Source organism: Danio rerio, chromosome 2 (assembly GCF_052040795.2).
Source record: "Danio rerio strain M-AB ecotype USA chromosome 2, GRCz13ab, whole genome shotgun sequence".
NCBI classification, from domain to species: domain Eukaryota; kingdom Metazoa; phylum Chordata; class Actinopteri; order Cypriniformes; family Danionidae; genus Danio; species Danio rerio.
In genome coordinates, this window is record NC_141022.1 from 39,804,611 (window position 1) to 39,821,529 (window position 16,919).

The window sequence follows — 16,919 nt, forward strand, 5'->3', positions numbered from 1 at the left end:
TCATTGGTTGTAGGCATGTACGATGGATGACTATAATGTTTATATTTTTAGGCTATAGTTCATAACCGATTGTGTAAAATATTGAATTAAATATTTACAGCTGCAGGTCCTATCGATTTTCTAACAAATATAATACTCATATTATGTAGTTAAAGCTTAGATCAATATCAAGATTTTATTCTTATTTTATTCTTATTCCTATTAAAATAATTTTAATAAGCACTCAAGCGCATTTGCCGGGTGCTGGAAATCTTTGAAAATGTTTCAATTTTAATGTAGGCTATAGCCAATTTTCAAGCTTTGAAAGTAATTAAATAACTATTTATAAAGATAAATTATCAAAGCGACACAATTCATTTCCAAGCCCTTTATCCAAAATCTAAGCAATGAAATAAAAAACATATTTATGCTCTGCATGAAATGAAAACTCCGCTGTGGCCTGACCCGCGGCGTGCGCATTTTGAGCAGTGGGAAAAGACCAAATGCATGGAGGTTATTGATTATGCGCCTTGCGCGCCTCGCGTTTTGTCATTGCGCGCTTTGTGCGCTCCAGAAGAAAAGCATGTTACCTCAGTGGCGTCTTTCATTCTTCAATCAAACGAAAGCAGAGGCGGGGTTTCCTTGGAGGTGACAGCAGTGTCAAGATGACTACGGCGAACTTTTTAATGACGGAGAGACTTGTGGTCGCTGTTTTAAGTCATCCAAAGTTGTATGACTTTACAAATCTTGAATTTCATAATGTTATTTAAAAAAATTAATTATGAAAACATTGACAGCAACACTCGCGCACAATAGACCAGCTGATTCAGTTGTTATCTATAGTGACATTCAAAAGAGTGCCGTGCTCCTTTTCTTCTTGTCAACATGCATTGCGGAGCGCCTCACGTCTCTGGAATGAAGAAGCGCGTTCGTTGTGATCGGCTTTTATGAGCAACACATATTTGTTAACTCGCATGACAGTAACACGTGCAAACACACGTGCTTACAGATGTTTTTTGCCAAAAAAGCAAAATGAAAGAAGGATATACTGGCCACAATTTGACACAGGAGTTGACGAACCAGCGCTGGTCCTGGTCGTCTGTGCTGCCTGGAGCCGCGTCATAAACTCAACTAGGCATATTCATAATTTAGTGCAGACTACAGTCAACAAACCACCCTTTTTTCCATTTGGAAAATAACAGTTATTAATAGTTCTTATATACATTTTAAATAGCCTGATCTACAAATCAAACAAAGACAAATATTTTATAACTTCGCACCAAACTGATGCTTTCATTTTACAGCTTATAAAACATGTATGCAAATTAATGCAGTATCACATGTAAATAACAAAATTGTTATATGCTTAGCCTATACTTTACAAAATGTATAGGTTCAAAGCCTTATGGTTCATTGTCATTATCTTTCACTATAGGCAGCGCGTGCGCACATGAACCGCAAGTAAGACGGAGGAAATAGGTTAAGTCATTATGGCCAATTATGGCAATATGTAAAATGTTGTTTTCTTATTAAACATTTATTTCTGAAATGTTACTAAAGGGGTTTATAGTTAAATGAAATGTTCAGTTCTTGATATAACATATGGATGTTATGTAATGTAAGTCAGTAATTGTAATGCAGCATCATAATGAACAAATATGCGCTAGTCATTGGCTTATATTAATAAGGAGTTCAAAAATGGTCACGTCCGTAACGCAAAATTGTGGTTGTTTAGAGCAAAGACCTGAGATGAGTTGGCGGTCATAATTAGTATGCACATATTTTGGCTTTGTATACAAAGTTTCATTTTATTTGTTATAATATTTATTCCACAATATAAACTTTTTCATTAAATCGTTACGGACGTGACACGTGACCGAAGCTGCGTGATGTCTTAAATATGTAGCTCATAAATCAAAAGGGCAATAATGTTATGAAAAAGTAAGGATAATTATTTATACTACAGACTCCAATCCTTCTGCAGAATGATTACTGTTAACATAAAGCATGGAAAAGGTGAGTCTTTAACCCCTTTTTTGAAAGCACGAAAAGTGGTTGGATGATAATGAAAATTAGCATTGGCACAATCCTCATATTTCATGGATAAACAAAACAATTTCCTTAAATTCAACAAGAGCACATCATAACAATAAAATATATACCTTAATAAGCAAATTGAAATAGGTTTTGCTATTTTGGTCAAAAGTAAATTTTTTCATGATAAGGTTGACATTTTCATGGAATTGCTCATATATATTATATATATATTTATATACTGTATGTATTTTTTGTGCCCGAGGTTGACTACGTTAGAGGGAGATATTACCAGACGCGCTAGTGGAACAGTGCCAATGTGGTCCAGGGGTCAGCGCGCTGCATTACGATTCTGCTGACCCGGGTTCAATTCTAATCTGACATGTTATTTATTTAATTATTTTTTTGTGTGTGTGACCACCGTTACAGTGGCAACAACCAGCCATGAAATATATACCACTGAATAATTCTTCAAAAATGACACATCTAGCAGAAAAAGATGAAGTTTTATGAGTGAATAACGGAATCATTTATTGAAAAGAGACTAAAAATAAATATGGGTTGTACAAATAATAATGCTAGATTTAGACATTTAGCGTTATCAGCAACAGTAGTAGTAACAGTGAATTTTTCACAGAACTGAATATTTTATAATACATTTTTATTCAGCTGATTATTTTTTCATTTTATTTTGTGAAACTAAATGTTTCTTGCAGTGCTGTTTTTGTAATAAATGGAAAGCAAATTATTTTATTTTATTTTATTATATCTCCTCCTCTTTATAGCTGATCTGAAAAATGGTCCGATCCATGACTCAGAAACCATAATGTGATCCGATCCCTGAGATTTGTGATCCGTTACACCACTACACAAAATAGCTTGGTGGGTGTTACGTGTTTATGATGTTAAAGTGGGATGCTGTAACATTTAAGTGAGACAGGTGTAATGTGTCCGACAGATCAAGAACAAGGCAAGAATCAGTTACTCTTATTTAAGCTTTTTGCTCAATAATTGAAACATGTAACAATAATAAATGGGGGAAAAAAAGAAATAAACATTTATAATTATTATCTTTAAACAAAAACAACGAGTGTAAGCCAAATCAAAGAAATTAACAAAACAATCCTTAAATCTAAAGTCTAAACTAGGCGTCAAAAAGAAACACAAAATAAAAACCGAGATCTTCAGTGTATACGACACTCGAACTAAACTAATTACACTAAATAACTCAAAATACACAGGTGGCAAAACACTCAAAATAATCTAACAAAACATCAATCTAAACTAAAACAAACCAAACCGCATAAGTCCGTCAAAGCTTAGTTTAGAATCGCACAACAACCATCATATTATGTTACTTAAAGCCAACAAGTTCAAGTTCAACAAGCAAACTCGAATTACCACAGTAACTGAGATAAATCCCTAAATAGACAAAGCATTTTCACAAACAAATTGCGTGGAGCACAAAGGGTACGCCGAGGCAGAGCGCACACCACACACTGGTCTGTCAGGGCTTTAAATCCTTGCGGCTTGTCCTGGGATTGGTGGAACCGGAGAGCGTCATAATGATGATGGACAGAATAATAAACCAATAAGAAACCTAAGGGTTGAGCAAACGGAGAGGAGGGTGAAAAAAAAGACAGAAAGAAAACATAAATCATAACAGTGGGTAAAATGACATTTTCCAAACAGCAGCGTTGACCAGGAGTGTCATTTATGAAGTGAAACCTTCCTAAAATTGAACATGCAGCTGAATAGATTTACTTTTATGTATTTATGAATTATTGTAGCTCAAATGATGACTTAAAGTGGCTCAAATAAGTCAGTATTTAAGTTAAATAATGTTTACTTACAGCTGCCCTCATTCTACTGTTGAGTTTGCTTTTTTTAGATCACAACCTTTGCGTGGAAAATGGTGTACACACATTTTCACCCTCATTTTGTGCATTTTCCAACTTTATAAATGACACTCTGAAATGGCCCAATTCTAAAGAAAGTTATAGTTTGACACAAATTACAGACACTTTGGGTAAAAGCATCTTCCGATTGAACAAAAGTAAAATTAATGCAATAGTAAAGCCTGTGGATTCAAAGATTGCAAATATAAGATTCTCAGCACTCTGGTCTTCCTCTACTGACCTTTATTAATTATTGTATGATGAAAAGCACTTAAAACAAGAATGGTTTGTGTAAAAAATGGCTCACATAAGGTGATATTTAAGCACATTCTGTATCCCTTTTTACAGGGCTGATTCAGAGAAAACTATTTGATCAACACTGCTCAGAGACTCACAGTGTTATTGTGTGAGTGTTGAGTGTGTTTGAGTCACTGTGGGCTTCAAAGCACAGTAATACACAGCAGAGTCTGACACTCGCAGATCCTGGATCAGCAGAGGAACTGTTCTTAATGTTGAATTCAGTTTTGCTGTAAATCTCTTGTTAAACTCAGGCTCAATAGTTCCTTCACTAAATGGAATTTTATTCAGGATGAATGTTGGGGATCTGTTTGACAGCTGTTTGTACCAGAAGAGAAAAATGTTTCCATCTGAAGCTGTAGTAGTGTAATTACACATTAAACTGACTTGATCTCCTTCATTTTCAGTCATTTCTCCTGAAGGCTGTTGAACTTTGTCTTGCCCCCTGCACACTGCAAATAAATATTCAACTATTACTTTGGACACAAATAAAGTAACTCACAGATAAACAAGAGATTGTAAATGATGATCTTTCTTACCAAAGTCCTGTGCTGTGAAGAAAAGAATAATAATGACCAGTGTTGTCATTGCTGAGATCTGTCTTTACTGTAGCTCACTGTTTCATCTCATCTGCTGTCTTCATGTTGGTCTCTGCTTCAGACTGTTTATTGCTCTTTTGAGAGATGCTGCCCTCCTGTGGTACATTTCTATAGTTCAGCCATTCATTTGGAACAGATCAACATTAAATCATTCAACATAGCCACGTACACACACACACACACACACACACACACACACACACACACACACACACACACACACACACACACACACACACACACACACACACACACACACACACACACACACACACACACATAATACGTTTCAAGAACGTCAACCACATTTAAATAGATTTGAATTCTGATGTGAATAAGTGAATTCTCTTTATTATTGTTCAGTGTGTGTAATGGAACATGGTTTATTGCTGAAACTGGATGATTGGCACAGTTGTAACAATAGTAACTTTAGGCAGTTAGCTACATGCTACACCCTTAAAATAAAGATTCTTTATTGGCATTGATGTCCCTTCTAGAACCTTTAAATTCCACAGAAAATTCTTTACAATACATTTCTGTAGGTTGTTTCAATGTCATTTTTTTTTCAAAAGAACAAAAAGGCTTTTATTAATGTGCAAATATTCCTACTTGATCAGTTCATGTAGTTTTTGCATTGCTGCTTGACCAGTGTGTGTTCTGGACTAAAGGTAACATATAGTAGGTCCAAATAAGATTATAACTGTTTAACAATTTACAAACATATTAAAGCCTTTAAATCTAACAAATTCAAGCATGCTGATGTTTTGGGTTTTTGTTCAGTGTTTATGTGTTTCCTGTGACTGTGGGCTGCAGAGCACAGTAATACACAGCAGAGTCTGATACTGCAGCAGAGGAGAGCAGCAGATCCACACGCTTCAGTGCTTTTACAGCGTTTGAAACCAGACGAAGATCAGGTTTAGAGCTGTTTGAATATTCATTTAGAGAAAGTAAAAACTCTGGTTTTGCTCCTGGATACTGGCGATACCACTGGAGAGAGTTAACAGTGCCAGTACTGGTGCTGTAATTACAAGACAGAGTCACATTTTGACCTTCAGCTACATGTTTGTCTGTAGACAGGGGATGTATTTCATCTGCAATTGAAATTCCTGTGGGAAAAAAAAATCGGAAATAGAATAATAGAAATGCAAAGCCTCAAATATTTTTGCAGTATTTTAGTTGTTTTTTTTTCTTCTAATAATAAACATGGATTGACTGAATATCTCTTACCCATGTAAAGCTGTATTATAATGCAGGTGAAGAGAAACATGTTGTCTTCATAGAGTCAGTGATGCAGAAACAGTGTTTGACTGAACTCTTTCACTCTCAGCAGTGTGAATAAACTCCACCCACTGCTCCACTCAGTTCATTTTATAACAACAGGGAGAAAAACGTTGTGTATTGATCGTATTGATCACTGGTGCTGTAAGTGCAGCGAAGCTTATTAACTGAATCTTGAGTATTTCACTGTCAGAAGATATAAAAAAACAAATTCTTTCTGAGCCAGATGAACATTGATGTACATCGGGCAATGTTGGTGTGAAGTTTACCAGCACACAACAAATAACAGATTACGCATATTGTAATGTGTTTAGGTGGAAACAGAGGTGTGGATCCAAACTCAGCTTTATTTAAGAATCATCAGGCAGGCAAAGGTCAAAACGTCTGCAAAAAGGAGCATACAGTTAATCCAGAGAATGTTTGAAATAAACAGGCAAATGGTCTGGACAGGCAGCAAAACAACGTGAATAATAAACAAAGCAAGGGTTAAAAACATGGCAAGACAAGGCAAGAATAACACCTAGTAATGCTCACTTACAGTATACAAGACTCAGCCCAAAAGTGAGTGTGTGTTGTGTGTATATAGTTCATGTAATAAATTATGGATTTGCTGCTCAGTGTTTAGGCCCTCAAAAGTGACTAATAAACCACACTGAACTGAGCTGAACACTAAATACTAAACTACACTGTTTCTATGTGCTATGATCTTTCATGTGAAGCTGCTTTGACACAATCTACATTGTAAAAGCGCTATACAAATAAAGATGAATTGAACACATAATAATGAGGTTTAGCTGTGTGTGTATCCAGATTAGTGTCAGCTAGGGCAGGAGTTAATTGGTGGAATGACTTTTGGGAGTAGTATGCCAGCTGAATGTGAATGTTCTCCAGCAACCTGTAAGAGCAACACTGCTGGTGATTAGGGCTATAACGATACACCAAACCCACGATTCGGTTCGTATCACGATTTTTGACCCACGATTCGGTTCGTATCACGATTTTTTTTTCATGTGGGGTGGAAAAAAAAAAGATTTTTAAAACTATATTTTATTAAATAACATTTGAAAAATCTTTATAAACTAAACATCAAAGAACAATATTAACTATGCAAATTATTAACAATATTCAATTCAATTCAGCTTTATTTGTATAGCGCTTTTACAATGTAGATTGTGTCAAAGCAGCTTCACATAAATGGTCATAGTAACTGGAACAGTGTGGTTCAGGTTTTAGTGTTTAAGTTCAGTTCAGTTCAGTTTAGCTCTGTTCAGTGTGATTTAATCATTACTGAAAGTTCAAACACTGAAGAGCAAATTCATCGATGCGTAGCTCTACCAATCCTGAACCATGCGAGGCAGTGGCGACAGCGGAGAGGGAAAAAAAACTTCACCTGATGGGAGTGAAGAAAAAAAACCTTGAGAGAACCAGACTCAGTTGGGCACGACCATTTTAATTTCTCCGCTGGCCAAAAGTCTTGTGCAGAACTTCATTCGCCGTGGTTTATGCTGGAAGATGGCCTCAATGAAGACTCGTCTGTCCCTGGAGCGTCGCTGGAATCAGACAATATAAATAGCATATATAAAATAAATAAATAGCCAAAGCTATATCACTTCTGTTTTCTTTGTAACAAAATACTGTTGAAAAACCAAACAGAACTAAACTCCATTGTGTAGATGGTTCAAGCATGTTGAAAATTCTTTTTTAATCAAGTTCTCTTACATAGAAAAAGTAAATTAAATGGCTACTAGGGATGCTCATTTCGGTTAATTTTGCTAACCGACAACCGCCGCTCATTAATCGGTTATTAACGGTTAACTGGTCAGATTACTATTAATTTTATATTAAACAAATTGACATGTCTATTTTGTGTCTGACACATTAAATATTGCATTTTAAAATAGGCTACTGATTTATTTTTAAATGCTAGCATATTAATAACAGAACAACAGAGCATCTTCACGCACCTGCAGTGTAGCACAGAAGAGCAGAATAATCTAAATAAAATGAATAAAATAAATAGGACTGCCCTAAATCATTTTCACTTAAATAATCAATTTATTTTACAAAACGAAAATACTGATTCTTTTTAACAACCGGCATAGGCTGTTTTTTCCAATCATGTTTTTTCTTCCGTCAAATAAATATCGCAGACTTCCTCAAATTGCCCGCTCCACGGAAAATATGCATTTATTTAATGCACCGCTGTTATTATTATAATCACAAAACCTTTTTCATTTTTAATAGAAATCATTATTTTATTTATGTCCTGATGGTTTCCTCTCTCTCCCTCGCGGTTCAAGTGCGCGTGCTGAGTGATGAAAAGACAAGAACAACGCGCGCATATGTAGACGTTTTGTAAACAGTTTTGTTGTTTAAATATGATATTGCATTAATGTGCATTCATGCTTTACATGCTTTATAAGCCGAAAACAAGGCGCATCTCACTGCCTTTATGTTGACAAGGAAAAAAGAAGAGAAGAAGCGCGCTCCTCTTATGAAACGGCTGAATCAGCTGGGTATCGATTGTGCATAAGTGTTGCTGTCTGTGTTGTTACAATTCTAATATTTAATACCATTGTGATCTTCAAGATTTGTACATTCATCCAGCTCTGGATAACTTAAAACAGCGATTAGACCTTCAGAGCGGCATTAATGCGTCCTGAAGTAAAGCGAAACGGCTATAAACTCCAGCAAGATAGAGTGATTATATACAGAGCCATATACCTTCATCTATAAATAAAGTATAACTATAGAAACTGTGTTCATCTTAACTAAAAGCTTCGTCCTGTTTCCTGGCCTCACGCATCGCGCACCTGTCAGTCAGCACGTAACGTTAACTCCCAAAGGGTTAAACAGAAAGCGCACAGCAAGGTTACAGAAAAGTTTCCTCTGCAGAGAAGTCAGGGCATCTGGTGAACGCCCATCCCTCTCTGCGCAGCCATATTAACATCAATGCTTTGACAGCATTGGCAATATTTCTGCCATTGTCTGTTGTCAAGTGGGGTTACGTTGGTTTTGTTTTTGGTATTTTTGACACATTCAGACGGTCCTTTACTAAGAGCTCCGTGCGAGCTCTCCTGGCTAAACGCTTATTGCAAGGGCTTAAACCAGGGGTCTCAAACTCGCGGCCCGCGGGCCATTTGCGGCCCTCAGTGCAATATTTTGTGGCCCGCGCCGACCGCTGTACACTGACAGAATCAGCGGAGCGGGGAGAGAGAGCGCTCCCCGCTCCGCTGATTCTATCCGTACACAGCGGTCACTGGCATTCCCCGCCCGCCGTGTAAACAAAGGGGCGGGGATGCCGGTGACGTCACCACGCACCCCGCCCCTTTGTTAGACGCTGTGACGGGCGGGAAATGTTAACTCGCGCCGGCCAGAACCAAGGTAAGCTGTTCCCGCCCCTGCCTGCCACTTAGCTACAGCCTGCATCTTACAGGGCTCGAAATTGCGACCATTTTGGTCGCATATGCGCCCGAAAATTAATCTATGTGACCTCATAATATATTTGGGCGCATTAGTGCAACTGCTGATAATGGTTGTAGTGCGACCTCTTTTGTAAAAACGTGCTGAATCGCTCTTCCCTGCCTCTATATTGGTTCATATTAGCTGTCAATCACTCAAGGTATTCCGCTGTCAGATGACAGGGAAGGAGCTTTTATGACCACGGGAAATGCAAACGGCTAAAGAGTAAAGACTTAAAGCACACAGGTTTGCAAATCCCACCTAAAGTTGAGGCGCAGATGAGAGCGATCATGACACGTCACGTGGTGAATAATGATCCACCAGCTGAGATCAATCAAGTACGCGCTTCTTGGAGAAGGCGCCCGAATCTCCATGCCTTGCATTCACTGCGTGTTCAGCGCAAATGTCCGCTAAAAGTCAAATCTAATACTGTACATATCATCGCCAAAGAAGCTCGCCTTTACTAAGTTTACACTGAAACTGCGTCTCATAACAAACAGCGGTATTGCGCCGGTGGTCATCGCAAGAATCTTGCGCTGCCTGCTCATAAATTGGGTCGGCTGACTCGCCTGCTTTCCACTAACACAGAAAAATGAAGATCATCTCAGACTGAACCTTTAAATTGACACAAACTGAAACCAAAACTTTTAAAGAGTGATAGAAGTGAGACTTTACTTTCTTTCGTCTATTCTTTTTTGAGGTGTATATTATTTTTATTTTTTATTTATTTACTGATGACTGCTTTGCAGCTTTCATCATTGAATTGAATGATTTATTATAATCTTTTGTTTGTTTTGTAGCAGAAACATTATTTATTAAATTGACATGCATATAAAACAGCTGTACAAAATAAATATTTCTTACTGCAATGCTTAATTTTTGTTTGATGCAAACTATACAATTATTTTTCATAAAGTAACAGACTTTTTATAGCAGATAACCTACATTCATGCACATTCAAGGCAGTATCATAATGAGAAATGTAATTCATTGTTACTATTATTGTCATTTTTATCATCACTAATATTCTATAGCCTAATTATTAGACATTCATTTTGGAATTATTGCACACAAATATCAATGTCTTCGCAGCATTAGTTAGATAGTTGTTTCTGGTTTTTGTCAGTCCTATTGATGTTGTTTTAAAATACAATAAATTCCTTAAAAAGCAATTTGCAGCGGTGCTCAATCATTTTTGGTGGGTGCTCCTAAATTTTTTCTGGTGCTCCTAAATTTATTTTGGTGCTCCAAAATATTTGAAGTTGGGAGCACCGGTGCTACCAAGTAAAAAAGTTAATTTCGAGCCCTGTCTTATATATATTATAGGTAGATACAGACTGGTACAGACTGATGTGACTGGAGTGGGGTGGGGGTGTTTTATTTATACATATATACGCCTTTTTTTTAGGTGAGGGAATGGAAGTTTTGAGTAAGTTCCCCCACTTTTTTCCCTAGGACTTCAATAAGTCAAAGTACAGGTCTAGACTTAATGATGATCATCTTCAAGCCATACTGAGGGTCTCAACTGCTTCCGCTCTAAAGGCAAATGTGGTTCACATTTGTGAGAAGAAGCGCTGTCAAGTCTCTGGCAGTAAGGAGTAGGCAAAAGATGCCATGTTCAGAAGAACTGTTCATAATCTTCACTCAATGTTCTATTAATGTTCAGGACACTTCATGTTCAGAAGAAATAATTAAAACTGTTAATAATGACATTTGAGGACTTTTTTTTGTGAAATCCCTTATGTGGCCCAGCCTCACCCAGACTTTGCCTCCCGCGGCCCCCAGTTAAATTGAGTTTGAGACCCCTGGCTTAAACGGAGCAGTGCTCGTAATGTCGAGCGGGAAAAAAAAGTTTTCCTCACGTTCTTCTTCAACTAGCTCAACTTTTGCAGGCACGCGTGACGTTATCGGAAAGTCATGGGGTGTGTCGCGATTCTCCCTTATCACACCGCGACACAGGATCGTAGATCTGAGTGTCGCAATTTCGATTTCATATCGTGTATCGTTACCGCCCTACTGGTGATCATAACACATATTCAGATGGAACATTATAAACCATCATCATAAATTGGGCTGTCCAGTGGTCTGCTTCTGAAAATGAATGGATCATGTTTTCATACAATTATTATGAAGTGCTCTTAAATACAAAAGTACCAGCAAACATTTTGCGTGTTTTCTCCTGAACATATGTTGAGAGCAGTTTACTACAGTATGTGATCACGTTGTTTATTACAGACTTAATTCTGTGTTTAGGTTTTTGTTCAGTATTTGTGTGTTTCCCGTGACTGTGGGCTGCAGAGCACAGTAATACACAGCAGAGTCTGATACTGCAGCAGAGGAGAGCAGCAGATCCACACGCTTCAGTGCTTTTACAGCGTTTGAAACCAGACGAAGATCAAGCTTAGAGCTGTTTGAATATTCATTTAGAGAAAGTAAAAACTCAGGTTTGGCTCCGGAATACTGACGATACCACTGGAGAGAGTCAACAGTGACAGTGGTGCTGTAATTACAGGACAGAGTCACATTTTCGCCTTTAGCTACACGTTTGTCTGAAGACAGGGGCTGTATTTCATCTGCAATTGCAGTTCCTGTGAGGAAAAAAGGTCTCAATTAATTAGAAATAGATATGCAAAGCCTCAAATATTTTTGCAGTTTTTTTAGTTGTTCTTTTTTCTAATAAAAAACATGGATTGACTGAATATCTCTTACCCATGTAAAGCTGTATTATTATGCAGGTGAAGAGAAACATGTTGTCTTCATAGAGTCAGTGATGCAGAAACAGTGTTTGACTGAACTCTTTCTCTCTCAGCAGTGTGAATAAACTCCACCCACTGCTCCACTCATTTCAATTTATAACAACAGGGAGAAAAAACTTGTGTATTGATGTGTATTGATCACTGGTGCTGTAAGTGCAGTGCAGCTCATTAACTGAATCTTGAGTACTTTAGTATGTCAGGAGATATTGTTATAGATACAGTATTAATTAGTTACATTTAACCGTTTAACTTATTTTACTGAGAATGCATTAAAAGAGCATTTCTGATCCAGATCAACATTGTTCATGTATGGAAATCAATGAAAATCTAAAAGACGTCACATCAAACAATAGACAAAAACTAGACTTCTTTTCAAACAGAAAGGAATGAATGACTACCTGTGTGAATTCTGTCTATTTAATGTCTTGCCTATTTTTGAACTATTGTCAGTAAAGTGAGCATATACAGCAGAATCCATTGTTTCATTTTTTTATTGATGATTATAGCTCATATATGATGATTTAAAGATGTCCAATTAAGTCAATGTTTAAGTTAAAGACGTTTACTTCATTTACTTACAGTTGTACTTATTCTACTGTTGAGTTGTTTTGTATAGATCATAAGCTATAGATCTCCTTCTACTGACCTTTAATATTTATTGTATGATGAAAATCAATTAAAACATATGAAGAACGGGTTGTGTAAAACAAAAACAAAAAAGAGGAAGGGGGGATCACCAAAGAGAATATGATATTTAAGCACATTCTGTGTCTCTTTTAGTTCCCGTTGACACTAATGCGTTATAGTTTGAAAGTGCTTAAGTTTTGCTACGTTACGCCATCCGTCCACACTACGTCTAAGTTTTTGAGCGCCGAAAACGGTGAAACACTTGAGAGGCCATTTCATTCTAAAACGCTGCTGCTCCGTCTCATTGTGGATGGGGGAAAACAAAGACATCTGAAAACGGAGGCGGGGCTGCAGACATTCGCTTCTCTGATTGTGGCTTTTCCTCAATATTTAGTAGCCTAACACACACAGTTCAGTCCTGCATCCTCTCCTTGTAAGTTCAGACTTCGCAAGTTTGATATGGAAAACAGACTCCCGAGGATATGTCAGGTAAATCTTCAAAGGGAACAGTGTACTTTATAACTGTATACACATCATCCTGGATCAATATCAATTTTGATGTGGCGCCCCACCATGGAATAATGAATGTAGCGGAAACCATGCCTTTCTTACCAAAGTCCTGTACTTTGAAGAAAAGAATAATAATCAGCAGTGTTGTCATTGCTGAGATGTAGAAATTGTTGTAGTAAATGTGTCGGTATTTACTGTAGCTCAGTTTCATCTCCGCTGCTGTTTTCTTGATATATCAAGTCTTCATGTTGGTCTCTGCTTCAGACTGTTTATTGCTCTTTTGAGAGATGCTGCCCTCCTGTGGTACATTTCTATAGTTCAGTCATTCATTTGAAACCAATTAACATTAAAAATCATTCTGTATGTGTACACACACACACACACACACACACACACACACACACACACACACACACACACACACGGTACGTTTCAGAAACTTCAACCACATAAAATAAAGGAAATTATCATTATTATTGTTCAGTGTGTGTAATAGAACATGGTTTGTTGCTGAAACTGGATGATTGAATCAGCTGTAACGATAGTAACTTTAAGGTATTTTACATGTTTGGTTTCCACAGTTTTTTCAGTTTAATATTACAGCACCTAACATAGTTGCTTTTCATCATACAAAAATAATAAAGGTTGGTAGAGGGAGCTCAGTTAAGTATTGTTCAGTTGAAATGGTGATGAGATTTCAAAATTTTTAAATTTGTTTAAATATTAGCAACAGGTATGGGTATTGTTAAGCTTTGAATGTTATTACTACTTTAATCAATACTACTTATCAGTTTAGTACTTTAACAGTACTTCACAGTAATTTTTGTACTTTTTAAAAAATAAAACATAACAAAACAAATTAAACAGAATTAACAAAACTTTTTATTTTATTATTATTAATTGTATTATTACTATTGTAATGCAAAATGACATAAAAGCAATAATTGTAAAACAAATAAATCTTTATTTTTTGTAAAAGAATGTACAATGGTTTAAAGGAACATAGTTGGAGCATGTTAGGCTGCAAATGACCATTGTTCTGGAGAAAAATCAACATGTTTGCCTTTCCTGGCAGAAGTCGGACCTTTCTTGGCTTATTGTGCTCCCTACAGTTGAAAATGCCCTCTTTGAGTTGCAAATGCAGTTAAATGATCAGCTGTGGCTAATGTGAATGTGTAATGATTCATTCATTCATTCATTTGTTAATTTTCTTTTAGGCTTAGTCCCCTTATTAATCTGGGGTCACCACAGCGGAATGAAACGCCAACTTATCCAGCATTGCATTTTACACAGCGGATGCCCTTCCAGCTGCAACCCATCTCTGGGAGAGTTTATGATTTATCATTAACACATTCACATAAATACGTTAACTGTTTGGGATTGAAAGTAATGCAGTTTTGGAACCTCTTGCAATGTAATAATTAAATTTATAATTCTAAATAAGCAGTTTGTTATTAAAAATTTCTTTGTAAATACAGGAATATAATGGCATTTTTAATGTTTAAGATTAGGGATGCTCCGTTCGATCGTCCAAACATCAGTATCAGCTGATAGTCACAATTAATAACTCGATTGGTACTCACCAATATGGTGGATTTCATAAACTGATCGCAGGTGTTTTTGAGATTACAAGCAGGGGACGACTCACTCGCGCTCCTGTATATAGCCTACAGCAGAAACAACACGTGAGGAGGTAAATGGCGATATCAGAATCGGTACTCTGTATCGACTGATCACCATGACAAAGAATTGGTACTCTGTATCGTCTGCACAAATCCTGATCAGAGCATCCCTATTTAAGATTTATTTAGGCTACTGCTGAAAAAAAAAATACTATTTTCAATGTAACGTAAAGAAAGTGTGTGTTTATTAAACTATTAATATCAAACTAATTTCTTCATGACTGATAGCATACATAACTGAGGATGTGGAGGATGTAACATTAGTAGCTACTGTAGGGAGTTGAAAACTCTGCATTTGTCTGTCTTCAGTTAATGCACTTTTGAAAGATGTGTAGCCAGATTGCTTCTGTTTTCTGCTTTTACAAAAAAAAACAACTTGTCGCATTTGTTGCAATGAGTATTATCGTGTCCACTCAGGTGAAATATTTGTTTCTCTTTACCATCGTCATTCTATCTGCCTTTGACAAGAGACGTCACCCTCGCAAACGCTGACTTGCATTATCGTACTAGCCGCTGTTTGTTTTTAAACCATGTTTCATTACACACACTGCTGTTTGTAAGTTAACATTAGCATTTACATGGTTTTAGTGTCTTTCACAGAGTAAATACAAAGATTTAGGAAAGGATTAAAATAATTCTGTGTATGCTGAACATGTTCTTTATATCATGTTTTAATCTTATATTATATAAAACACAAGAAGAGACACAGATCTTTCAGCCATTGCACATGTTTATTTACAGGCAGGATTGTGCAGTGGGTAAAGGATGAGTGGGATATTATGGGGAGGGACGATGATCAGCATCAGCACCATCTGTTGTTGTGGTTGTGTTTGTTGATCCACAGGTGCTTCAGTTTAGGATCATTTCTGTTATGCTGGTGCAGCAGCTCTCTTTCTCTCCTCTCCCTCTCCTTCTGGAGATTCCTCTCCACATTCCCTTCACCTTCCTCTCTGCCCAGGTGAACAGATTCATCTGCACTTTTCTTTTGGTCTTTGGCTGCTCCGGGACGTTTTCACTGAGCTTGCTCTCAGCCCCATCAGCAGGAGACACGCAGAACAGAGAGGTCATATCATGTTCAGCCTCAGAGTGTCCAGCTTCACTGAGGTCCTCAAACTCAAACACTTCACTCGTCCATGATTCATCATCCAGCACCTCCTCCTCCTCCTCCTCCTCTTTCCAGGCAATCATCTGTCTTTGGCATCTTTCAGGCTCGAGGAAGGTCTGTATGGTCTCCCCAAACTCGCTTTCCTCATCCTCAGTATCTGAAAACATGAGCTCTGAAGCAGATACAGACCAGGCAGAACCTGAAGACTGAGACTGCAGTGAGCTGAGAGAACACACTGATCTCAGAGGAGCACGAGGAGGAGGAATAGGACACACTGTGAGGAACAGTTTATCTGGTGCAGGAACAGGACGTGGATAAACAGCCAGCTGTTTAGGAGGATGCACTTGAATAGGACACCCAGGAAAGACAAACTCATGCTCAGGTCCTCCCACAGGAATGGGTCTCAGAGGACTCACTGAGGAGGATTGGTGAGAGAACAGCTCATCTGGTGCAGGAACAGGACGTGGAGGAACAGCCAGCAGTTTGGGAGGGTCCATATTAAAAGGACACCCAGGCAGGACAAACTCTTGCTCAGATCCTTCCACAGCACACATCTGTGGTCTTTTCACTGGCGGCAGGGGCTTGAATCGAGCGGCTGGAAGGATGAAGTCTCCGGAGTCACTGGGAAGCTTTGGGGGTTTTCTCTTTATGGGCTTTAAGACAGAGGGTCTGGCAGGAGTCTGCAGGGCTTT

At 37.6% G+C, this 16,919-nt stretch overlaps 1 gene segment (V, D, J or C); it reads right to left on the reverse strand.

Moving 5' to 3' along the window:
* Positions 1-5,590: 5,590 nt before the first annotated feature.
* On the reverse strand, positions 5,591-6,038 carry LOC147837167 (T cell receptor alpha variable 12-2-like). The segment is given in 2 exon segments: positions 5,591-5,913; positions 6,035-6,038. Coding segments are annotated over 2 exon segments (327 nt in total).
* Between the last annotated feature and the right edge of the window lie 10,881 nt (positions 6,039-16,919).